The sequence below is a fragment of the Phaseolus vulgaris genome, chromosome 2 (genome assembly GCF_051622355.1).
Source record: "Phaseolus vulgaris cultivar YP4 chromosome 2, ASM5162235v1, whole genome shotgun sequence".
NCBI classification, from domain to species: Eukaryota; Viridiplantae; Streptophyta; class Magnoliopsida; order Fabales; family Fabaceae; genus Phaseolus; species Phaseolus vulgaris.
This window is the reverse complement of record NC_143499.1, coordinates 30,947,686-30,972,455: the sequence shown is the minus strand read 5'-3', so window position 1 is coordinate 30,972,455 and position 24,770 is coordinate 30,947,686. Positions and strand designations below refer to the sequence as shown.

Sequence of the window (24,770 nt, the reverse complement as noted above, 5' to 3'; positions counted from 1 at the left end):
ATATTTTATAGTATGTAATTAAATGCAAATCTTATCTTATACATCAGTTTAATAAAGTTGTGTTATAGTCAACTTTTTAATGTGTTATTTAGAGTTTATCCTATTGAATATTTGTGTTTGACTATTATTACATCATTATCATATCATTCTTAAATATATAGTATCACACATAAATTAGAGGTCTCAGTTGGAGACCCCACAAAAATAGAAATATTTCATAATATATAGATGAGTGCAAACTTTATCCAATAAAAATCTTATCCAATAAAAAATTACTATAAAATTAAATCATACTTAAATTCACTTCTTAATATAAAATTAATATAAAAGAAGTACACTCTTTACTAAATTTGACGAACCACTAAAAACACTTGATTTCTCTAGTAATAATGTACAGTTCCTCGGTGTAAAACAGTAAAATTAATATACAGTTCAAAGAGCACCTTTACACCAGTTGGATGAAACAGTTATCATTCACTTTTGTTTTAAGAAATATTTAAATAACGATTATTAATTTGACAAAAAGACAGAAAATAACATTTTTTACAGTAGGAGTGAGACTAGGTATCCAGAGTCACTCTAGATAGATATATCTGTATTTTTTTTGGTATCGTCTTTTTATCGTATAAATTAGTTAAACGAGGACAATCCTTCTCGATCCCGAATTCCCAATCACTCAGCTCTGAAGTCTGAAGGTACTGAAAGTGGAGTTGTTCACGGTCTCAGCGTTGGAGCAGTCTCGGATCCAGAATCGATGGCTTAGGGTAATTGATTACTCGCTTCCAGCAAGAAGATTTAGGATTTTTATATCGCATTATATTTTTTCTCTGATTTTACTTTAACATGTTTATTCGAGCCATAATGAAAATCTTCTTTTACTCGCCATTCTACTCTGTTAATCGCCATAATAGAGAGTCTAACCGAGAAACGAAAAATTGTCGTGTGTTGGTTACGTCGTCTTAGGTTCAAACGTAGTATCCTAAAGCTGAGAGGCTAGAGTCGTCTTCAGTTATCTTTATTTTGTGCGGAATCTGTAATTTACTCATACGATCATGGTTGGATGCATCTTACATGCCGTAAATTGTTGTGAATATGCAATACTAGGTACATAATATATATATACACACACATGTGTGTGTAGAGAGAGAGAGAGAGAGAGGTTAAGTACAATCACAGCAGAAACTGCTTATTCACTTAGTAAACTGTAATATTTTAGTTTATGGCTATTTTGTGTACACGCCCTGTAATAATGTATAGAGATAAATTTCAAGAGATGGACAAATATTTAGCTGTACTATTGTAATTGTTGTGTCTGGTTCTGTTCTATATTTCGTTTCTCATTGACTTCAATTGTGGCCATTCATAACTAGTGTAATTTTTTCAACTAATCTTGAATTTGGTGGGGAATCTGTTTTAAAATTTTCTCTCTTATTGTATGTGAAATTACTATTTGACTACAATAGTAGAAGACAATGATATTGACATATTAAGGTATTTATTTGTTTCATAATCTAGTGAATGTCTCATGTTTAGATGCCACTTGATTGTATATTATCCAATTTTCCTTCTCTGGTGCTTTTTAATTACATGACTGTCTTTTGTCTCAGGAAAGCAATCCTGGATGGTAACTACTATCTTGGAGGTCAAGTCACAGCTTCTAATATGTGCGCTGATAGTGTGTCCTCCTTGATTCAATGAATCAAATTAGAATGATCTTTTTTGGTTTTGCCAAATTGAGGGAATTACTTGTTAAAAGGAAAACTTTTTGGGCTTTGTCTGATGACACAAATTTGAAACTAGGCTGAAAAGTTCTCTTAAATAACATCGTTTCTGAGAATGGGTAAAGCCCAAGATAAAATGGCTGAAGCAACCAATAGACAGATTATCAATAGCACAAAATGCAAGGTAAGTGCAAAATTTTATAGAATTTATATTTTGTTTTCAGGATGTTGTTTTCCACATTTTAGCTAAACTCTTATCACTCACCACTTTGCTGATGTTTGATAATTTCAGACTGCAGAGAAATCAAATGAACATCCTGAATGGTTACCTGATGGTTGGATTGTGGAATCCAAAACTCGAAAAAGTGGTGCAAATATGGGATGTGGGTATAAGGTGGTAACAGAATCTCTTTAAGTATGATGCAAATATTACTGTTACACACCTTGACAACTTTGATTAGGACATCTTCTGTCATTTTTGTATCTATTTTCTATTCTTATAGGCTGCAGTAAGTTCTTGTTCTTCCATTTAAGGCCAGTTGCGGTTAGTTAGTAGATAGCATTGCTAGCAACACACAATTGCCAGCTTAAATCTATAACGTGCACAACTCCTTAGATCCAAATGTGCAACATGGATAAAGATTTCTGTTGAAGCATCTGTAGTGGAAAGTTTTCCTTGAAAATGTGAATCAAGAATTAGCTGGAAGCCCAAGAGATCTTTAGCTGCTCAATGCTTGGGTTGTTATTAGCAGGATTATCACAGGATCAACCAGAAATATATAGAATATGTGCTGATTCTTACTTGCAATTGTGTCTATTAGTATGTAGGACAAATGCAGTTTTTGTTCTCCTGATCTGCCTGGCTAGTGATGAGCATTGGTTTGAGCTGGTTTTTGGGACATACATTTCAATGCCGTATTCAAAATATTTATAATGGTTATACTCATTGGTAAAACTGTAAATACTACACTCTTCAATTAATGTGAACATATGATTATGTACCTCTTGATATTGTAATCTCTTGCTCTGTTTTGGAGTATTATTATTTGACGTATTAATTGCATAACAGCAATGTGGGTTTATCCTTTGTCTTGTATGTCCACTCTCCTCTATTAATTACTTTTAAAATGGTAAAGTAAATTTTTTAGTAATATATGCAGGTGAGCCTGTTGTGCATTTGCTGGTTGCCATTAATGATACATCTCATCATCATGCTGTAAATCTGTGTTTCTTTTTGCAGTGTTACATTGATCCAACTGGATGCAAATTCTACTCCAAACCTGAGGTGTTACGATATCTTGAGACTGTAAACAGCAACAGTCACAGTTCCAAGAAGGAAAAGATGCGCAAAAGCAATGTTTGTATCTCTTTGTCTCTCATCTCTATTTTTCTTTTAATTCTTGTTTACTTTATAATCAAAACTACTGTTTTTATTTTATCTTGTTATCGTCTATTAAACTGTTGTGGTACATGCACAATTGGTTATTCGCATAATAGGAATTTTGTGATGAATGAAGTTGTAGTGTCATGAGAATTAAAGATAATTAATTCAGGAGTTCTGTTTACTCTATCTTTGTGATTAAAAGACCAAGCTGTAACTTTAACTTGAAGATACAACCTTAATAAACAAAGTGTATTTGCTCAGCTGTGAAATGATGATGCAGTCTGTAATAAAAGATTCACTGGAGATGGAATACCTGCATTAAGTTCTACTTAAGTGTCTTGTTCACTCTTTTTGTGTGTCTTGTTGCTGTGTTTGGATTGAGCTTCTTTCACTGATATTTTTGTTAAGATGTCTTTCGTCCTAGTTTACTTTCTGGACTTTCGTATATACTTATTACTTGTATCTATCTATTTTGGTAGTCTGTCATTGGTGTCATCAATGCCTTAGTACTATCACTATCATCCTGGGTATTTTGGAACATGGCTATAACTAATTATCGTGTGTACTATAGCTGAAATTGTTAATGAAGGGCTTCTTTAAATTCTCTTGTTGATTTCATGGATCTTGTTCATTGCTAGGTCTAATGTTTATGACATAATTGGAATATTACAGTATTACTTGTTGAACCATCAATCATCTATAAAAAAGTTACTCATTGTTGTATTTCCGTTCAGCCTATAGACGTTGAAGCTACAAAATGTTTTCTTAACTTGTTCATTGCTAGGTCTAATGTTTATGACATAATTGGAATATTACAGTATTACTTGTTGAACCATCAATCATCTATAAAAAAGTTACTCATTGTTGTATTTCCGTTCAGCCTATAGACGTTGAAGCTACAAAATGTTTTCTTAACTTGGTGCTGGCAAGCTTTTTTGAATAAATACTATATGCTATCCCACTGATTGAAAATCCAAATTTAAATAATAAGTTGAGTACCTTATGATAGGTGCTTCTCACTTCAAAGTAATGATTAGGTAATGAAAATGCCTTGGATTTGAGAGTGTGGCATGCTAAAAGATTGAATAACTATCTTATAGCAATTGTTTTATGATGTGGCAAAAAATACACTTTAATTAACATGATTTTTAATTCCTACAGCAGGTCATGTAACATTATACTCTGCATGAATGTTTTGGTGTCAAAACAATTATTGTAATACTATCCAAAATTATTAAAATGAACAAAGACTGGAGGTGTGATTTGGAAGCTCTAGTGCATACCTTCAATTGGCAAAACAAGGAACAACGTGATTTCAATGAAGCACTAGCTTATAGCACGTTTGATGGACACTTGCCCATCCCAAACGTGATTTTCCTCAGTCAAACAAACGGGAATTAATCTAATGAACTTGTGTTTCTTTATGAGCAAACTTGATTCTGATCCTAAACCACAGTTTTATTAAAAGCAATAATTCTCTTGTGTTTACATTTAAGCACTGATATATGGTGGAATAAAACACGTGATACCCATCCAACTCTTTTATCAACTTGTGCATTTGAGGATTGCAGCTCTTGTTATTACTTGAACCATTTTCTCTACCTTTTTATCTGACCAAAGCCATGAAATAGGACAAAAAGTAGTTTCCTTTGATTAAATTTTAATTTTAATTTCAACACAGATTTTGTTGTACCTTTTATTTATAAATTATAATATAGATATTATATTTTAAAATTCATATCATGATCTGTTTTTCAGTAATTACAAATTTAAAAGTGACTTTTTTATCAATATCTTATGGAAACATTCATATCGTCAAAAATCACTTATGAAGTATAAGTATCCTAAAGCATGTCATTATATGCCCATTACTGACCAAAATCAAGTTTGCAAACTCCAGGCACACGTTAAATAAAATGCAGGGAGATATCAAAATGTTTCTTCATAATAAACTAGTAACTTAGTAAGTTTGGCATTAATTTTTCATTATAATGGTTGATAGTAAACAAATTCACTGTGCAGCATTATATGAATGTCAATCTGTTATCATTATCTGAATGTAACTTTTGTTTTAAAACTATTTAGCAAGGTAGCTCTGGATTCAGTAAAAGTATAATAGATGTGTAGCAGCACCTTTTAAAAATAGAGCGAATTCCTCTAACTCCCTCTGATTATTGAGATTACGCATGACCCCTTGTTTTTTTTTATTTTTTATGTTTATGTTATGTTAACTTCCTTGAAGGGGATCCAGTGTAATATTTTGTAAATAATTTAGGGGAGTCAGTGTAACGTATAAGGGGTGTCTATACAGTGATTTTCAAACAATTAATGAAAGATAGTGTAGGGATAAAAAGGGTGGAGGGGCATCGGTGGAAATTTGACTAGAGCTTACAGTGAGTTAGTGCAATTTGCTCTAAAATTTTGCTTATGAAATTGATTATTGAAAAAGTTCCTATTTAATCTATTGCATATTATTAGAACTTGGGAATCTGAGTTATCTTGATAAAATTGTTTTTCAATATGCAGTCTTTATAGTTTTGGAAATATTATTTTAGGACGCAGTTGAGAAGTCCACTGCTGAGGATTTACCACCTGATCAGATAGCAGATGTCAAAATGAAGAAGAGTAGTAATGGCTATAGAATAGATCCGGTATTGTACCTTTCAAAATATTGTTTGTGAAACTGAATATTGATTAAATTTCTATTTTGTCCACTGAATACTATTACAAGTTCGAAATTATGAGTTGATGTGATAAAATTGTTTTCCAATTTGCACTTTTTATAGTTTCTGAAACGTTGTTTTAGGATACGGTCGAGAAGTCCCCAGTTGAGGATTTACCACCTGGGTGGACAATAGAAGCCAAGGTTAGGAAGGGTGGTACTGGCAATAGGAAAGATCTGGTATGAAATTCCATCAATATTTGATAGATATACGGTTTGTTGTTCCCCTCCACCCAAAAGAAGATTTTTTTAATACAGGGCTTGCTAGAAAGTTAAAACTTGAATTTTTGAAAATAATCCTACAAAAATTATGGGAGTATACTTCCTTGTTTCTAGATGGAGTATTTTAGGAAATTATATTTTTGGACTTATTAAAATACTGTCAGACGTGTAGCATGCTATAATACTCCTAGAAACAAGTGGAAGTATATTAACAGCCTCCCTTTGGTACATTTGAAACAAAATAAAAGGGATATTTATGACTTATATAATCTTTCATTTCTGTCAAATCTAGTTTTTTTAATTGTATTTCTTCTTTTGGGAGGTGGTGGTTAGCAAATCAAATCTAGTTTGGTTTTTTACGTCATATTGTAATATATTGCTGTAGAAAAATGTTTAGTACTTATGTAAAATTATGATTGGGTTATACTTCCCACAGTTTTATATAGATCCGGTGAGTGGATATGTCTTTCGCTCCAAGAAGGATGCACTGCGCTATGTTAAGTCTGGTGATATAAGTGCGTGTGCGATTAAACCATTTAAACGACAAAACCAAGATGAAGACAAAGTATCTGTAAGGCTTGTCTACTCAATATGAATTATACTATCTGACAATGGTAGCTTTTATCAACTATTACTAATTCCCATTGCTTCTAACTGTTAACTATTAAAAGATTAAAAGGAAAGAAAACTCTGTCAATCACATTGTTTGATAGCAATCTGATCAATAGATAAGTTTAATATTCATGCACTGACAGTGTAAAATAGTTTTACATTGTCATCCAATTGTAAATGATTGCTGGTATGACTTCGAAGATAATTATTGTAAAAATCAACAAACTTACTATACATGGTGGATTTTATATGATGACTGTATAAAATTATTTTACCCTGTCAGTGCATAGGTTTTTCTCTATTAATCTATGCCCCTGCATAAGTAAATAGGTGTAGTTATTATTATCTGAATTAAGCTTGTGTTCTAAAACTATTAATCAAGGTAGCTATGGATCCAGTAAAAAGATAAAAAAAATATCATGTACCTTTTAAAATATTGTTCATCAAACTGATTCTTGAATAAATTTAGTATTATTAGAACTTGGAAGCTATGAGTTATCTTGACAAACTTGTTTTCGAATATGCACTCCTTATAATTTTTGGAAATTTATTTTAGAATGCTGTTGAGAAGTCCATCATAGAGGATTTACCACCTGGGCATTTAACAAAAGTCAAAATTAGGAAGGGCAGTAACGGCAAAAGGATAGATCCGGTATTGTACATTTTAAAATATCGTTAGTGAAATTGATCATTGGATTGGATGAATTTCTATTTTGTCCATTGAATACTATTAGAACTTTGAAAATTATGTTATTGTGATACAACTGTTTTTCAATATATTTTAGTTTTGGAAATGTTTTAGGATTCGGACAAGAAGTCCCAAGTTGAGGATTTACCACCTGGGTGGATAACAGAAGCCAAGGTTAGGAAGGGTGGTACTGGCAAGAAGAAAGATCTGGTATGAATTCATTGATATTTGACACATATATGCTTTGCTGTCCCTCTCCATCCGAAAGAGGAAAATTTCAATACTGAGCTTGCTAAGATACTTTTTTGTGTTTTATAAAGATTAAGCCAGCATTTTAAGAATTGGATTCATTAAAGTAATCCTATAAAACAAATAGGAGTATATTAGCACCCACTCAGACTAGTATACTTCTCTGTTTTTTAGATGGAGTATTTTGGGAAATTACAACTTGGACTTATTTAAATACTCGCAGAGGTTTATCCTGCTAATAAACTCCTAAAAAACAAGTATGAGTATATTAACAGCCCCCTTTTAATACATTTGAAATAAAACATATGGATATGAATATTGTATAATCTCGCTCTGTATCTCGTTTCTGTCAAATCTAGTTTTCTTTTGGGAGGTGGTTAGCAATAATATCCAGTTTGGTTTATTACATCATAGTGTAATATACTGCTTTCCAGATGTTTAGTACTTGTATAAATTATGATTGGTTCATACTTTCAACAGTTATATTTAGATCCAGTGAGTGGATATGTATTTCGCTCCAAGAAGGATGCACTGCGTTATGTTAATTCTGGCGATATAGATACGTGTGTGCTTAAACCATATAAAAGAGGAATCCAACATGAAGACAACATAACTGTAAGGCTTGTCTACTTAATATGATTTTCTATCTTACAATGGTAGCTTTTAGTAACTGTTCAAAGATTAAAAGAAAGAAAAACTCTATAAATCTTACTGGACTAGTTTGAAAACAAGCTGCAAATAAACAAGTTCGAGTTATTGTCAAAATTTTGATTACCGCATGCTTATTAATTTTTATATTCAACAGAACGTGGCTTGCATTCCTTTTGCACTTTCTATATTATCTTTCAATGGTATTCTAATGATGTACTATGGTGTATGATAGAATACGGTGGTTTAGGGTTTATGGTTTCAGAATACGGAAATTAACTGAAAAGAAAAAGTAAATTTTATTTAAGTTCCTTCTCCAACTCTGGATCAGTGGTACCCAGTCTAGGGTCAATCAACAAGTGCAAGAATGATAAAAAAATTATTTACTCCCTAGGAATTTGAGAACTTACTCTCCAACCCAGGACAAAATGACTACCTAACTGCCTCCCCTTAACCACTACAACAGCTTTGCTAACACTTCCCAACTATCAGAGCTAACCCACTTGATTCCTAGGCTCATTTGATGTAAACTTTATTAATTGGGGGCCCTGTTCCTAACAAATACCCTATCCCCCTTCCCCCCCCTCCAAAAGGAAAGAAATAGATAAATAAGTAAAAGATTCACCCTGTCCACAATATGTGGAAAGTTATCCTTGGCTTGACATTCTTGCCCACTCGTTTTGTCTCTCAATCTTGCTATATCTCAAAATTTGTCTTGAAATGCTTGAGTGATGGGTAGAACTCAGCAGCCTGCCCAACCTTGGTACTCGAACATAATGGGGCATGTTTCATTAAATTTTTTTCCAACCTTGATCTACCCAGGAAATGGCTGCCCTCTATTTTTCTTCCATCATTTCTCTGCCATTGACGGATTAGGTCGTTCCTCTCCATCATATCGTTAATGTATTTGTTCTCACTACTTTTCCTTCCATATGATTGGTTTCTTCACCACCACCTCCTTGGTTCTAAATCTTCCTCTTCAAACTTAATTATTGCTTCTGTTTTATAACTTGATTCTAATCCCACATCTTGAACCCGAACTAACTGGTCCAAATCATACTTGGGTTGGAATTTTTTATGCAACTCCTTTTGAAAACTCTACCCCATTATTGTCTTGGGATTGCTTGCGTCCCAAGTTCCACCATTAGTACCAATGTAGGCTTCTCCTTCCCGTACTAAGCATTTTGTGTAGTATGGCCTTCCAACAAATCATACATATATATTTATTTTTTAATTTGGGAAATCAAGATGAGAAAAATTTATAAATCTTGTTTTGTTTTTTGTTCAATATAGCAATCATCTACTGGCAAAAAACAGAAACTAAAGCAGTCTGCAACAAATCGCCGCCATTCTGTAGGTAAGAAGTCACAAAATGTGATATTTTAGAAATCACAAAATGCAACTGCACACACTCCTGACATGATGAAAACATTTGATTCAGGTAGCTTAGTGCTAATAAAAGTTATATTGTTGAAAGAATCAGAAGAAGTTCTCTGATGAAGATGTTTTTACTTAAATCCTGCAGATGATGTGCTAGAGAAGAACCACGTTGTGAATATGATGGAGCATGCTAGTGAAAAGAATCACAGCAACCGTAGTTTATCCAAAACTAAGGAGTCCAATGTGGCTCGCCGTTTTTCACGGAGACTTTCTGGGGTTGAACATGACCAGTTGACCTGTGTGGCCAATGAACAGGCTCTTCAAGTTCCTAAAAGAGATTTCGGAAAAAAGATAAGTATTTTAGACACTGATTTGACAAATAAATCATCTCAGCTGCCGAGTGGTGTCCTGGAAATTGGGCGTGAAGAGCAAGGAAAGGTGCTGTTGAACTCAAACAAATCTGGAACCAAGAAAGAAAAACAAATTTTTTGTCGTGCTTCAAAACGATTAGCTGGACTTCAACCCAAGCTGATGAGCAACTCCATTTCCCACAAAAAAGCTTATAAAAGTAAAAAGTCCAAAGGTGAGGTCAAAGCAACCTTGCAGCAAAGTGATGGTCAGCCAGTTATGGAGCTTGCAGATCATGCAACAATAAATGGAGAGTCGTCAAATAAAGGCAGAAAACTTCCCGAAGCCACACCCATAACTAGCAATCAACTGAAGAAATTTGACGACAAAGAAATAAATAAAGATGAGAAATCAGAACTTGCGCAATCCTTTGCATTTCATTATTCTTGGTCTGACCCATGCTTGGAATTTGCAATTCAGACCCTCACAGGTACATTACCGGTTGAAGATTCAACTGACAATGGTAATGCCAGGGTTTCTGAAACTAATACATCTCCCAAAAATAGGTTGGTTGAGAATGTTACAGGAAACAGCAGTGACAAAACCTCACGTGTAAATTCAAAGAAATCCAAGAACAAAAAGGAGCCTACAGTGCCAAGGCAGTTGTCAAAGCGACTTGCTGGCAATGAACCTGAGGTACTTCCTACTGAAAAAGCTGTTGAATACGCCGCCCCTCAAAAGTCGTGCAATGACAATGTAGCTGCTACTGCGAGTTTAACTAATGGAGTGTCTGGGCATCCTTATGACAGGGAAGAATCCAAACTTGTTGTCCAGGCATCTGACAGGTTGTGTCGTGAATCATTGAGCAAGATTGAGAAGTCATATGATACCAAAACGGTTCCCAATGAACAATTGCGGAGGCATGAAGATGAAAATGTCGATGATGAAAGATCATATTCACAGTTCCCCACACCTTTTGGGGACTCCTGGTCAGATCCTTGCTTAGAATTTGCAATTAAGACTCTTTCTGGTGCTTTGCCAGTTGATGCACCAGCTGCGGACATTTTACCTGCTGTGACTCCTGATGTTAGTGAGACCCCAAATAAGGAGACACTTCAGAGTATGGAGCAGAAGAGAATCGATGCTGAAACTCGTGATGATCCCTACCAGTCCCAGACCAAGATAGAGTTTAATACTGTTTGCCACACATCAAAACAAGTCCAGAACCAGCCCGAGGTGACGACCTACTCCACATCTTGTGGAACTGATCCAAAGTTTGCAACTGGAGAGTCTTACAAGGATGGAGACAGTGTAGCCAGGAATTCTAATGGAAGAGAGCCCCAACGTATTAAATCTGGGAACCCAATAGAAATTGATATAAACAAAACAATTCTCGAAGAAGAACCACAACCCGAAACAATAAACTACGATAATTCTGAAAGAGAATTCGGTGCTTCATTTATGGATTCTTGGTCAGATCCATGCCTAGAATTTGCATTTAATACTCTTTCAGGCACAATACCAGGAGAGGAAAATATAACAATTCCAGCATGTTTCCAGGAAAACGCGCATAGCCATGGCCAAAGAGGGGGTGTCTCGAATATGCCGGAATTTGGATTTTCCAGCATTTCTCATAGTGGTATCTCATTTCACAATAATAATATAGGGGATAACTCCAACTCAGTGCAACAGTCACCAGCGAGTTCTTCTTTTCTCCCCCAGGAAAAACAGGACCTCAACGGTTTCTGGGGGGTTGATCCTCCACAACCATACTTTCAGAATAATAATAATTTTCAGAGAAAGTGAGTTCGCAAAACATTGCTGGCTAGCTCCAGAATAATGCTTAACGTCTGTGCTTGTGAGAACACCTATATCAATGTCATCAATATGCATCCTGCACGGTAGTCTAGACTGTTGTATCAATTAAGAAAATCGTATCTATTTCAATTTTAATTAGTTAACCGTCTAAAGTTTTACAATTACAATACACGAAAATTAAATTTGGGAAAATAAACAAGGTAAACTTTGCGTTGTTTGAGTTTTGTTTAACTCAATTGAAAATTATAAATGAAAATAGTTAAGAACAATTAAATATTTACATTCTACGTACCGAATGTTTTACTTTAGATAAATGCAAATTAAATGTATGAAAAATTTATATGTGAGGGGAAGTTATGTTGATAGATTATTCGAATTAAAACTCATTCTTACTGTTATTATGATGTACGAATACAAAATTTGAAACATCAATTAAATATAGTATCAATGAAATATCAATAATCTTAATTTTAATTTATCTAAAGAAATGAAGGATTTATATTGATTTGTAGTGCTAGTATTTTAGCGTGTGTAACAAAACAATGCATATGATAAATATATAAATTGATACAATTAAAATTAATAATGAAGTTGGATTTATGATAAAAAATATATATTTATATTATAATACAATATTAAATTTAACTATTTAAAATTAAGTTAGAAATTAAGAGAAACGCCTATAAATAAAAAGCTCGTGAAAATGTTTCCATTAACAAATAATTTTCAAAAGGACTACACTACAACTATTCTAATTTATATAGTGTAGAAAGTAAAATAAATAAATTACAGTACAATGTTAATGCATGCACTGACAGTATTTATAATCCAATTTACACATTGTTGCTTTTTACAGTATGAATGGGGGTGGGTGGGGGGTAATTTAACCATTGCAAAATAGATTTTTTTTCCTGATAAAAAAAATTAAAATCTGTTTCTTTTCTCTTGTAAAACTATAAACTAGTTAGTGGTTGTTAGACTCGGTCCATGTAAAATTACCAGGCCCAAAAAGCAACCCATGTGGACGAATGATTTTGTAATTGGATAAAACTAGGCCACTACTTGAGAAGTCTGCCATTTATTATTATGTATTTCAGTTTTAATTGTAAGGCCCATGACCCACTTATACCCTTAAAAGGCGCTAAGTAATATGAATGAAGGCACAGAATGTTTTATGGTAACCCTAGTTTAGTATAGCAGTAGCACAAACCTAACAAATTGGTGCTTTCATTCCCGACCATGCCTCCCACAACAGTCTCCAAAAACCTAGAAGAGCTCATCACCAACATTCAAACACAACTCACGTTGATCCAAGGCCAGCTAGAGGACACCTCTAACCGACAATCCACCTTAGAAGCAAAGAACGACCACCTTCATTCTACATTCACATCATTCATGGACCAGGTAACCACCGTTTCTCATTCCGAGACTCAACTCCCACCATTGAGCCACTAGTCCACTCCTTTCCACAACCATCATCAACAACCTCCAACCCCAACCATAAGGCCACCGACACTGAACCTTCCCTTTTTTTTTATGGTACACATCCCCTCGATTGGCTTTTTCAAGCAGACCAATACTTTTCTTTTTATCAAATACCCCCAGACCAGCGCCTTACATGGTGGGATTTCACATACAGGGGGACGCTCTATCCTAGTTTAAATGGCTGCACAATAACAATCTACTTACCGATTGGAATTCATTCACAAGGGCCCTGGAACTGCGTTTTGGGCCATCAACTTATATCAATCATCAAGTAGAGTTGTTCAAACTCCAGCAAACCACGTCAGTCACAGAATACCAAGGCAGGTTTGAAAGATTATGCAATTGTGTTGTGGGGCTCACTCCTAAAACTATACTTAATTGCTTTATTTCTGGTTTGCATACGAAAATACGTAGAGAGCTCATCATATTGAACCCATATTCTATAGCCCAAGCCATTGGTCTAGCTAAGCTTATTGAAGACAAACTCAGAGATTCCAAACCCAAACAGAACCGTTTTCAAACCCAGCCCTATCATCAACTTCCCCCTACATCCTCTTCAACACACCCACCCAGACCCACTACCATTGCACCACCAGCTACTCATCTCCCTATCAAACGTCTATCCTCATCTCAAATGCAAGAAAGAAGAGCCTTAGGGTTATGTTACAACTGTGATGAAAGATTCATTCCTGGTCACAAATGCACTACTTCTCAGTTCTTATTGCTTTTGGATGAACCAATATCCGAACCCATAGAGGATCCCTCCCCAGCTACGGATTACACAAACACCATACACTTTCACCTTTCCCTTCAAGCTCTCACCGGTACCATTTCCCCCAAAACCCTTAAATTCATTGGATTGATTCACAACCTCCTAGTCACTGTCCTTATTGACTCGGGCAGCTCCCACAACATTCTTCAACCTCGCATTGCCCATCATTTAAACCTAGCCATATCACCCAGCCCACCCCTTTCAGTAATGGTGGGAAATGGCGCCTTCATTAAGTGCCAAGGCATTTGCCCAATAGTTGACATCTCTCTCCAAAAATCTACATTCACTATTCCCTTTTACCTTCTTCCCGTTGAGAGCGCAGATGTGGTTTAGGGCATTGAAAGGCTAAGCACACTGGGATCCATCCAAGCAGATTTTTCAATTCCCAGTATAGCCTTTACACACAACCAGCAACACATCACTTTACAAGCTTCCAATTCAACTGCCCCATCAACCACCACATATCACCAATTTTGTCACTACCTATCCACTAATTCTATTGCCTCCTTACACCTTTTATTAGTGGAACCAACCAACTCTCCTACACCCATCACAACTGAGTGTAACAACCCTGCCTCCCCGTTAGTCAATCTGCCCTTACCCATAAAATCACTTCTTCAAGAATATCAAAGCATTTTTCAAAGACCTTGTGGGTTACCTCCACAAAGACCCCATGACCACCACATTCCTCTGTTATCCAACACCTCACCTATCAGAGTGAAACCATATCGCTACCCCCATCACCACAAGGAAGTTATTACCTCACTCATTTCTGAGATGCTGCAGGAGGGTATTATTCAACCCAGTACCAGCCCGTTTTCGTCCCCAGTCCTATTGATAAAAAAAAGGATGGAACATGGCGTTTTTGTGTGGATTACAAAGCCCTGAATGCAGCCACTGTGCGTGACCATTTCCCCATTCTCACTATTGATCAATTGCTAGATGAGTTAGCTTCAGCTACTGTTTTTACTAAAATAGACTTGCATTTTGGTTACCACCAAATACTTCTAGTTCCTGAAGACACTCACAAAACAGCTTTCCGCACTATTGATGGCTACTACGAATTCTTAGTGATGCCATTTGGTTTAACTAACGCTCCTTCTACTTTTCAGGCAGCAATGAATGATCTACTGAGACCATATCTTCGCCGGTTTGTCCTAGTTTTTTTTATGATTTTTTGATTTATAGTCCAAACTTGCAGGAGCATACTGTTCATCTCAAAACTATATTGGAAGTATTACAAAATCAAAAATTCTTTGCCAAGCTCTCCAAATGCAGTTTCGCAACCACAGAAGTCAGTTACTTAGGCCATATAATTTCTGCTCAAGGAGTACACCCAGACCCAGATAAAGTCAGGGCCATCCACAAATGGCCTCAGCCACGCTCACTCACGGAATTACGGGGTTTCTTCGGCCTCATCGGATTCTACAGAAAATTCATCAAGCAATACGCCACTCTTGCCACTCCTCTCACCGACTTATTACAGCACCATAAAATTACATGGTCTAAACTCGCGCAACAAGCATTTGAAAATCTAAAATTACACATAGCAAAAGTGTCTACCCTACACCTGCCAGACTTCAAGCTTCCTTTTGTGGTAGAGACAGACGCTTCCGTCGTGGCCGTTGGTGTTGTTCTTAGTCAATCAGGGCGTCCGCTGGCTTTCTTCAGTAAAAAAAGATGAGTGTCAAACTCCAAGCTTCCTCAGTGTATGTACGCAAGATGTACGCCATTACAGAATCCATAAAAAAATGGCGTAAGTATCTCATAGGTCAGCATTTCAAAATCATTACAGATCAAAAGAGCCTAAACACACTACTTTCTCAAATCATACAAACCCCAGAGCAACAGAAATGGACAGCAAAATTACAAGGGTATGATTTTCAGATTGTTTACTGACCTGGGAAGGAGAATGCAGTGGCTGACGCCCTTTCAAGACAAAGAGAGAATCAATCAACCATATTGTTCGCTCTATCATCGCCCATTCCTCAGCTTGTTCGCGACCTCCAACAGTATCTTGCATCCACAGAAGGTCAGGAAGTTATTCATGCATGCACCAGCAGTCAAACACAACCGAGCCTCTTCTCCACTAGCCAAGGGTTACTATTCTTCTGCCATTAGATTTTTGTGCCTACAGTGCATGACTTTCGCCACCGCATCATGGTCGAATTTCACGCTACCCCTGCAGGCGGCCATTCCGACATTAAACCCATGCTTAAGCGTATAACTACTTCTTTTTATTAGCCGAAATGGACCAGAGACGTCCACCGTTTCATCCAACAATGCCCCACATGTCAACAAAACAAATACATGCCAACCAAAACTCAGGGGTTATTACAACCACTACCGATTCCAAAACAGGTATGAGAAGAAATATCAATGGACTTTATAACTCACTGATAAGTGTCTAATTTCAGTAATATTTCATATTAAAATATAGGCACTTATGAGGATTTATTGCTAATTTACATATAAAATAATTCCTAATTTATGAATTTATACCTTTTTACATTTTTTATGATCTTTATTTGAATAAGAGTATTTTATTCTCAAATTTGGTGTTAATTGCAGATTTCTAAGGAAGATTGAAGATTTGGATTAAAGATGAATGATTTGAGCTAAAAAGATAAAGATAAAAGGTCCCAGAATGGAAAAGATGCAAAGAAAGATTGGGCCTTTTTTATGTTTTATCATTTAACCCATTAGCGCGACATAGGAAACAACCTAACCCTAGAAAACTAGGATAAATAGAGGGCTAGAGGCTCAACCTTAGTGTGGCAGATTGAGAGGAAAACACCATAGAGTGAATTGTAACCCAATTGGGAGAATGGAAGGTGATAGAAGTATGCGTGGCTAATTCTACCCTTTGGGATTGGGAGTAATCTGCTCAAACTCTTATGTATTGAGGTGATATTTTATATATTAATATTCAGTTCTTGATTGATTATTGGTATTGTTGTTTTACTTTTAATTTTCCGTGACAAATTGAGAATCTTAAATCTGACCGGGAGGTATTTTTAGGGTTCGGACCTAAACAACAATACTTAACATATTTGAGTGCTAGGAATAGACTTGAAATGTTAATTGCTATTAAACGTCCGAGCTTCGTTCTAAGTTGTTCTTATAATTATGCGAGGGATCGATAGTTAGGGAACATTCTTAAGGATTTTATATGCGAGGAATCGATATAAATGATTTTTATACGGGCATCAATTTCAATTAAAAAACTTAATATTGACATGTTAATCAAAATACATGAGAGTGAGAGAGATGAAACCTAATCCCTATTTTTCCAATTGAAACAATTAATTCTTTGTCTGTTTTCTTATTGATCATCGCCAATACAACCACTCTCAATACACTTTTAATTGTTTTGTTCTATATTTAGCGATTATTGTACTTGATAATTCACTGTTCCTTGTGGGATCGATATCCGTCCTTAGGGACAATTATTACTTCTGACAAACGCGGTGCACTTGCCGTAAAAAGTCATCAAGTTTTTGGCGCCGTTGCCGGGGAACAGATTTGATTTGTTGAGTATAATTTCCTAAATATTGTAAATATTTTATTTTTATTTTTATTTTTTTGTTTGTTTTGATTTTGTTTATTTTATTAAAATTAGATTTGATTTTATTTTATTATAGATTTGCTGTTTTAAAAAAAAGAAAGTTGTTGATTTTATATTATTTTCTTTTCTTTTCTTTACGTTATTTAATTTAGTTTATTTTTATTTTATTTTGTTTTGATTTTGATTTTGTTTTATTATATTTTATTTTAGTTTTTTTTAGGATTAGTTTACGTAGTTTTATTTAGATTTACGTAACTGTTATTTATTTGTTTTAATTATTATTTTTACTAGTCTTAAGTTTTATTTTTACGTAAGTTAGTTAGAAATTTTGTTAGTTGTTTACAATTATATTTTTTAGTTTTATTCTGGTTTAGCTTTATTTTATTTATTATTTTATTCCTAGTATTTATTTTTTATTTTTATGTACGTTATTTTTTGTTTTTATGTTTTCTTTTATTCTGTTTTTAGTTTTGGTTTTATCTGTATATATTGTTTTTAATATTTTTGTTATTTTTCTCTTAACGTCATTTTAGTGTTTTATTTTTATTTTTATTTTATTTTGCAGATTTGTTTTTATTTTTTTTTATTTTTTATTTTTTTAAAAAAAATACTTTGTTTTTTTTTCTCACTAATATGTTTTAGGAAGAAAGCAACATGGCAGAAGAGCAAGCACCACCTACACTTGGAGATTATGTCATGTACCAAGGACCAAGGCATTATTCTAGTATCGCAATACCTGCTACCGCTAAGGCCTTGAAAATAAATCCTAATTTTCTCACTATCATCATTACTCATCAATTCAAAGCAATGGATCATGAGGATCCATGTTCACATTTGTCTACATTTTATGAATTGGTGGGAACAATGGGCTTTCAATCAAGTGATCTTGAAAATGCTTATATGCGTTTGTTTTCTTTGTCATTGGCAGGAAAGGCTAAGGATTGGCTCAGATCACTTCCAAATCAGAGTCTCACTAGTTGGAAGGAGGTAGAGGAAAAATTCCTGCAAAGATTTTTTCCAATTTCTCGCTACATCAAAGCAAAGTCTGAAATTTCTGTGTTCAGACAAGGAGTAGATGAATCATTCTGTGAGACATGGGAAAGATTTAAAATGTTACTTAGAAAATGCCCAAATCATGGGTTTGAAGATATTGCTCAACTGAGCATATTTCTCTCCGGTCTCAGATCTGACACAAATATGCTCCTAGATGCTGCAGCTGGAGGCACAACGATGACTCTTGATGTAGAACAAGCGACAAGGATTATTGCTGCATTGGCGTCAACTGATTATCAATCTCAACATGATAAACAAAATACTCAGAAGGAAGGTTCGTTAGAAGATGCACTCTTGGCTCAAAATAAAATTCTGACACAACAGATTGAGCAACTAACCGCACAAATGGCTAAATTGTCCCAACAGTTATATGTTGTGCATTCATCTCAAAGCCAGAGTCACTCAATCATGTGTGATTTTTGTGGAGGTGATCATCCTAATGGTCATTGTTTTTATCAGAACAATTCACCTGAAGTTGAGGATCCATCCATGCTTGAAAGAATGAATAAAGTTGAAGACGCTCTGACAAAGATTGTGAGCGCGCAAGACAATATTGTGAAAGCGCAGGACAATGACATGGCCATGATTAGGAGCATAAAGATCCAGATGGGACAACTGACCAAACAAATTGCACAAATTCCAGAGGAACAAAATGGCCAGTTTTCAGTCAATAGCCAAACCAATTCAAAAGAGCATTGCGATAATGTAGTTGCTGAACAAGAAGAAAAAGATGAGACAAAGGGGAAGAGAGATGAGAAAGAGAGAAGTGAGGAGGAAAAAATAAAGAGGAAAAGTGAAAATAAGGAGAGAGGAGTTCTTGAAAAAGATTTATCATATCCTCATTCTCCTTCAAAAAAAGAGAAGGAAAGAAAATTCTTTGATAAATTGCTCCCTAAAAATTATTTTGCAGGAAATTTGAAGCAAGATTCAACATTTGAAAGATTTCGAAAGAATAGGAGCTATATTGAAGAAAGAAATATAGAGCTGGAGGATGGATACAATGTCATTATTCAAAAAGGCTTGCCTAAAAAATTCAAGGACCCAGGGAGTTTTAACCTTCCCGTGTCTATAGGTGCTTTATTAGTAGCCAATGCTTTATTGGATTTGGGAGCAAGCGTAAATATAATTCCTTTGGCAATGCTGAAGAAAATAGAGGATTTGGAGATTAAACCCACCAAGATGACTTTAAAGCTAGCTGATCAAGTAACCTAGTATCCGTATGGTGTGGTTGAAGATGTTCTTGTCAAGGTGGATAAATTCACATTCCCTGTGGATTTTGTTGTGATGGACATGAAAGAAGATGAGGAGGTTCCCTTGATACTTGGAAGACCCTTTATGAAGACTGCTAGAATCATAGTTGATGTCGACAAAGGAGAACTTCAAGTTAGAACTCAAGATGAGGAGGTAACTTTAAATCTTTTTTATGGTCATAAAAATTTTAATGCAGGAGAAGAATGTGTACAGAATGATGCAACAAAGAGAGTTGTCCATCTTGAAATAAACAGGCGTCAAGCTAGATGACGTTAAACGAGCGCTTACTGGGAGGCAACCCAGTCCACATTTTAGTTTTATGTTGTTATCTTTGTTTATTTTATTTTTCAAAAAAAAAAATATAAAAAAAATCTTGTATGCCTCCTAATCATTTTGCAGGTTATGTATTTTGACCTGAGGACAGGTTCTATTAGTTAAGGGGGCAGATCCAGCAAATGAAGCAAGATTATAGATAAAGATTTTAACAAAAAGCTGGATGACTTCTTAAGAAGAGAGGATTGAGCAAAAATATGGTTCTATCTATCTAATTCTCTTTTCTTTTCAATTATTTAAATTTTATTTTCTGTTTAGTTTTTATTTATTTTATTTTATTTTTCGGTTATTTTGTTTTTTGTTTATTTGCTTTTTTTTAGTTTGTTTTAATTGCTTATTTTGTATTTTGAATAAATTTGTTGTTTTTTATAGTTTGTTAGTTTTAGGTTTTGAATTTTCTTTCTTGAATAAATTTCCAGTTTTAATTTGTTTGCTTTCTAGTTTATTTTTCTCAAATAAAAAAGAACTAGAATATTAATTTTGAATTGTGGAAAAAAGAATTTGTGTTTAAATATTAAATAGTGAGATGAATTAGACACAGGTTAGAAAAGAAAATTAGATTGAATCCTTATTCAAATGTAGTTAAAAGTATGATACATAAATTTAACAGGATGATTGATTAGGACAGATAATGACAAGACAAAAAGGAATTAGACCAATTAAACCAAGTGAGTGTGTGAACCTTAAACAGTTTGAGAGTTTTACTGATGAATTGACAGTTATGGTTGCTTAATTTTTATTTTTGTTGCATCATAAAAGAGCATGAAGATGTTTGAGGCATTTGTTTGTGTTAATTAGGAGCCAGGGCCAAAAAGCCAACCTTTATATTAGAATTCCATTTTTTTTATCCCCTTTGGGCCAAGAATTTTTTTGTTAATATTGCACCTTAACCTTTATTGATATAATTTCCTACCCTTTAGCATGTTTAAGGAAGGAGAACATAAATGCAATACTTATAGAAAAGGGAATGTTGGTTCTGATTGTGAAAGTCAAAAAGTTGAAAATAGGAAGAATCTTTTCCTATTATTGAAAAGAAAAAAAAGGAACAGAAGAAGAAAAATAAATAGAAAAGAAAGATAGAAAAATTTCATGAAAATCATGAAAAGTCAAAAAGAAAATGAGGGAAAAGGTGACATCGAAAGAAAGTGGTAATTAGATAACATATATGTTCTCTATAATTGAATTGTAGATATGTTCTTCTTCTTTAATATGTGCATTTTGTTATATAAGAAAAACCAATATTTTTTGGAAGCCCAACCTCATTACAACCCTGGAAAAGACCTCAAGATTCATGTTTCTAATATGTTTGTGATTTGAAGATGAAATGAAAAGCAACTGTGATTTGTTATGATTCAGTGAAAATAGAGAGAAACAAACACTTACCCGTGAAACACTTACCCGTGAGCATATGAGAAGATATTCCTTGATGAATTGTCATTTATTTGTTTTGATTTGATCCTGGAAATTGATTGTGTCTATAATTATCTATATTTGAATTTGGAAGCATCATAAGTTTCTAATTTGATCTATTGTTTAGTGAATTAAGCTGTTTGATATTTAAATTCAAATATATTCATTTACTTTGCTTGAGGACAAGCAAGATTCTAAGTTGGGGAGAGTGATAAGTGTCTAATTTCAGTAATATTTCATATTAAAATATAGACACTTATGAGGATTTATTGCTAATTTACATATAAAATAATTCCTAATTTATGAATTTATACCTTTTTACATTTTTTATGATCTTTATTTGAATAAGAGTATTTTATTCTCAAATTTGGTGTTAATTGCAGATTTCTAAGGAAGATTGAAGATTTGGATTAAAGATGAATGATTTGAGCTAAAAAGATAAAGATAAAAGGTCCCAGAATGGAAAAAGATGCAAAGAAAGATTGGGCTTTTTTTTATGTTTTATCATTTAGCCCATTAGCGCGACATAGGAAACAACCTAACCCTAGAAAACTAGGATAAATAGAGGGCTAGAGGCTCAACCTTAATGTGCAGATGGAGAGGAAAACACCATAGAGTGAATTGTAACCTAATTGGGAGAATGGAAGGTGATAGAAGTATGCGTGGCTAATTGATTGATTATTGGTATTGTTGTTTTACTTTTAATTTTCCGTGACAAATTGAGAATCTTAAATCTGACCGGGAGGTATTTTTAGGGTTCGGACCTAAACAACAATACTTAACATATTTGAGTGCTAGGAATAGACTTAAAATGTTAATTGCTATTAAACGTCTGAGCTTCGTTCTAAGTTGTTCTTATAATTATGCGAGGGATCGATAGTTAGGGGACATTCTTAAGGATTTTATATGCGAGGAATCGATATAAATGATTTTTATACGGGCATCAATTTCAATCAAAAACTTAATATTGACATGCTAATCAAAATACTTGAGAGTGAGAGAGATGAAACTAATCCTTATTTTTCCAATTGAAACCACTAATTCTTTGTTTGTTTTCTTATTGATCAGTGCCAACACAATTAATTTAAAACTCTTTTAATTGTTCTGTTTTTATGTTTTTATATTTAACGATTATTGTACTCGATAATTCACTGTTCCTTGTGGGATCGATATCCGTCCTTAGGGACAATTATTACTTTTGACAAACACGGTGCACTTGCCGTAAAAAGTCATCAGTCACCTTCCAAGTTCGGCAGGGCACTCGGTCATTTAGGTTGTTTGGATTAGACTCACAAAATATGCTCACTTTATAGCCCTTCCGAGGCACTTCACGGCCCAACAGCTAGCCAAGCGTTTTTCTGTGGAGATATGTTGCCTTCATGGACTGCCCAAATCCATTGTGTCAGATAGAGACCCCTTATTCGTGAGTTCCTTTTGACAACATCTGTTCAAGGCACAGGGAACAAAGTTAAATTTCAGTTCATCTTACCACCCTCAAACTGATGGCCAAACAGAGGTGTTAAACCGCGGCTTAGAAGCGTACCTGAGATGCTTCGTGGGTAACCAACCTAATAGGTGGTATCAATATCTGCACTTGGCAGAACTGTGGCACAATACCACATACCATTCAGCGATTGGAACACCCCTATTCCATGCGTTATACAGTCGGCAGCCACCCACCATCACAGACTTTGTTAACACACTAAATGTCGAAACCACCATTCAAGAGACGCTGACGGAGCACACCATTATCCTCCATGACCTTCGGGAATACTTGCGTCGCACATGCCAACGCATGTGCGACCAAGCCAATCGCCATCGCACCGATCGCTCCTTTGACGCCGGCGACTGGGTGTGGGTGCGCCTTCATCCCTACCGGCAACGATCGTTAGTTCGACGTCCAAATCAAAAGTTGGGTCCACGATATGCAGGGCCATACAAAGTCCTCCGTCGCATCGAAGCGGTGGCTTACGAACTCCAGTTACCGGAGTCGGCTTGAGTTCACCCGGTCTTCCACGTTTCACTTTTAAGACCTTTCAAAGGGTCAGTTGGAGAGTCCCCCTCGCCCTATTCTGAATCCACTCGATTTTCTCTTCCATCAGCACTTAACTCAACTCAAACTCCAAATCAAAAGTATCTGAACCCACCGCACATGGAGACCAATGAGCACATGACAGGTGTTCCACTCACAGATAACACAAACTTACCCCGCCTCGAGCCTTACGCACACGCGCATCCTTCCACGTCTCTTAATGATCTGTACACACCTCCTGCAGAAGCCACTGGACGCGCGACACGCGGCACACTCATAGGCGGTGCGGTGCTGCCACACCTCGAGCCCAACGCTCAAAACACTCCAACCACACCTAACCCTAATCCTACAACAACTACAATTTCTCACAACCCTAATGCGTCTGCAACCCAACCCACCAAGGCCCAAATTAACGTTGCACTTTCGTCAAACCCTAATTCTGCAACGGCTAGTCTCCCTTACAACTCTAGCACACCCACAACTCGACCCACTAAGGCCCAATCTCTCACGCCAACCCCACCTAAACCTAATCCCTCAACGGCGTCCCCTATCTTCAACACGAGCGTACCCACAAACCCCAATAATCCAACATCTAATATCCCACCCAACACACCCTTCACGACCCAAATTAACTCCCCACCCCCACCCCATAACCAAAACAATGATCAAGTGGGCCTACCCGGACCCACAAACCCCAATAATCCAACATCTAATATCCCACCCATCACACCCTTCACGGCCCAAATTAACTCCACACCCCCACTCCATAACCAAAACAATGATCCAGCGAGCCTACCCCAACCCACGTCCCCACCAACGACCCAACCAATCCAAAGGCTCCACTTTGAGGGCAAAGTGCTTTCGGAGCCGGATAGTAATGTTAGACTCGGTCCATATAAAAGTATCAGGCCCAAAAAGCAATCCATGTGGATGAATGATTTTGTAATTGGATAAAACTAGGCCACTACTTGAGAAGTCTGCCATTTATTATTATGTATTTCAGTTTTAATTGTAAGGCCCATGGCCCACTTATACCCTTAAAAGGGGCTAAGTAATATGAATGAAGGCAGAGAA

At 35.4% G+C, this 24,770-nt stretch overlaps 1 protein-coding gene, 1 long non-coding RNA gene and 1 pseudogene across 8 annotated transcripts; 1 reads left to right on the top strand and 2 right to left on the bottom strand.

The window, feature by feature from the left end:
* The first annotated feature begins 525 nt into the window (after positions 1-525).
* Positions 526-11,930, top strand: LOC137811397 (uncharacterized). Of its 7 annotated transcripts, XM_068613125.2 has the most exons (12): positions 548-764; positions 1,608-1,905; positions 2,014-2,115; positions 2,962-3,078; positions 5,661-5,756; positions 5,912-6,007; positions 6,486-6,620; positions 7,218-7,313; positions 7,464-7,559; positions 8,079-8,213; positions 9,540-9,603; positions 9,772-11,930. In XM_068613125.2, the coding sequence occupies exons 2-12, from the start codon at positions 1,837-1,839 to the stop codon at positions 11,778-11,780; spliced, it is 3,015 nt and encodes a 1,004-aa protein (XP_068469226.1). In that variant the 5' UTR covers positions 548-764; positions 1,608-1,836; the 3' UTR covers positions 11,781-11,930. The 7 variants fall into 7 exon arrangements, with proteins under 7 accessions (XP_068469227.1, XP_068469226.1, XP_068469229.1 ...); XM_068613126.2 differs by lacking the exon at positions 7,218-7,313 and having other exon boundaries at positions 526-764; XM_068613127.2 differs by lacking the exon at positions 8,079-8,213 and having other exon boundaries at positions 621-764.
* Positions 11,931-15,244: 3,314 nt separating this feature from the next.
* On the bottom strand, positions 15,245-23,889 carry LOC137811395 (uncharacterized). Its single transcript, XR_011081074.2, has 3 exons — positions 23,208-23,889; positions 22,905-23,108; positions 15,245-16,231 (listed from the first exon to the last, which is right to left on the bottom strand). It is a non-coding gene; the product is annotated as an uncharacterized LOC137811395 (long non-coding RNA).
* On the bottom strand, positions 18,654-18,759 carry LOC137813185 (small nucleolar RNA R71; annotated as a pseudogene).
* Positions 23,890-24,770: the final 881 nt, after the last annotated feature.

What these genes read in the sequence shown, in the direction of transcription:
- LOC137811397 (XM_068613125.2), top strand. Translation starts at nt 1,837, where the DNA reads ATGGGTAAAGCCCAAGATAAAATGGCTGAAGCAACCAATAGACAGATT. An exon ending in ATATGGGATGTGGGTATAAG is followed by an intron (nt 2,116 to 2,961) that starts GTGGTAACAGAA and finishes TTCTTTTTGCAG; the next exon opens with TGTTACATTGATCCAACTGG. An exon ending in ATGGCTATAGAATAGATCCG is followed by an intron (nt 5,757 to 5,911) that starts GTATTGTACCTT and finishes ACGTTGTTTTAG; the next exon opens with GATACGGTCGAGAAGTCCCC.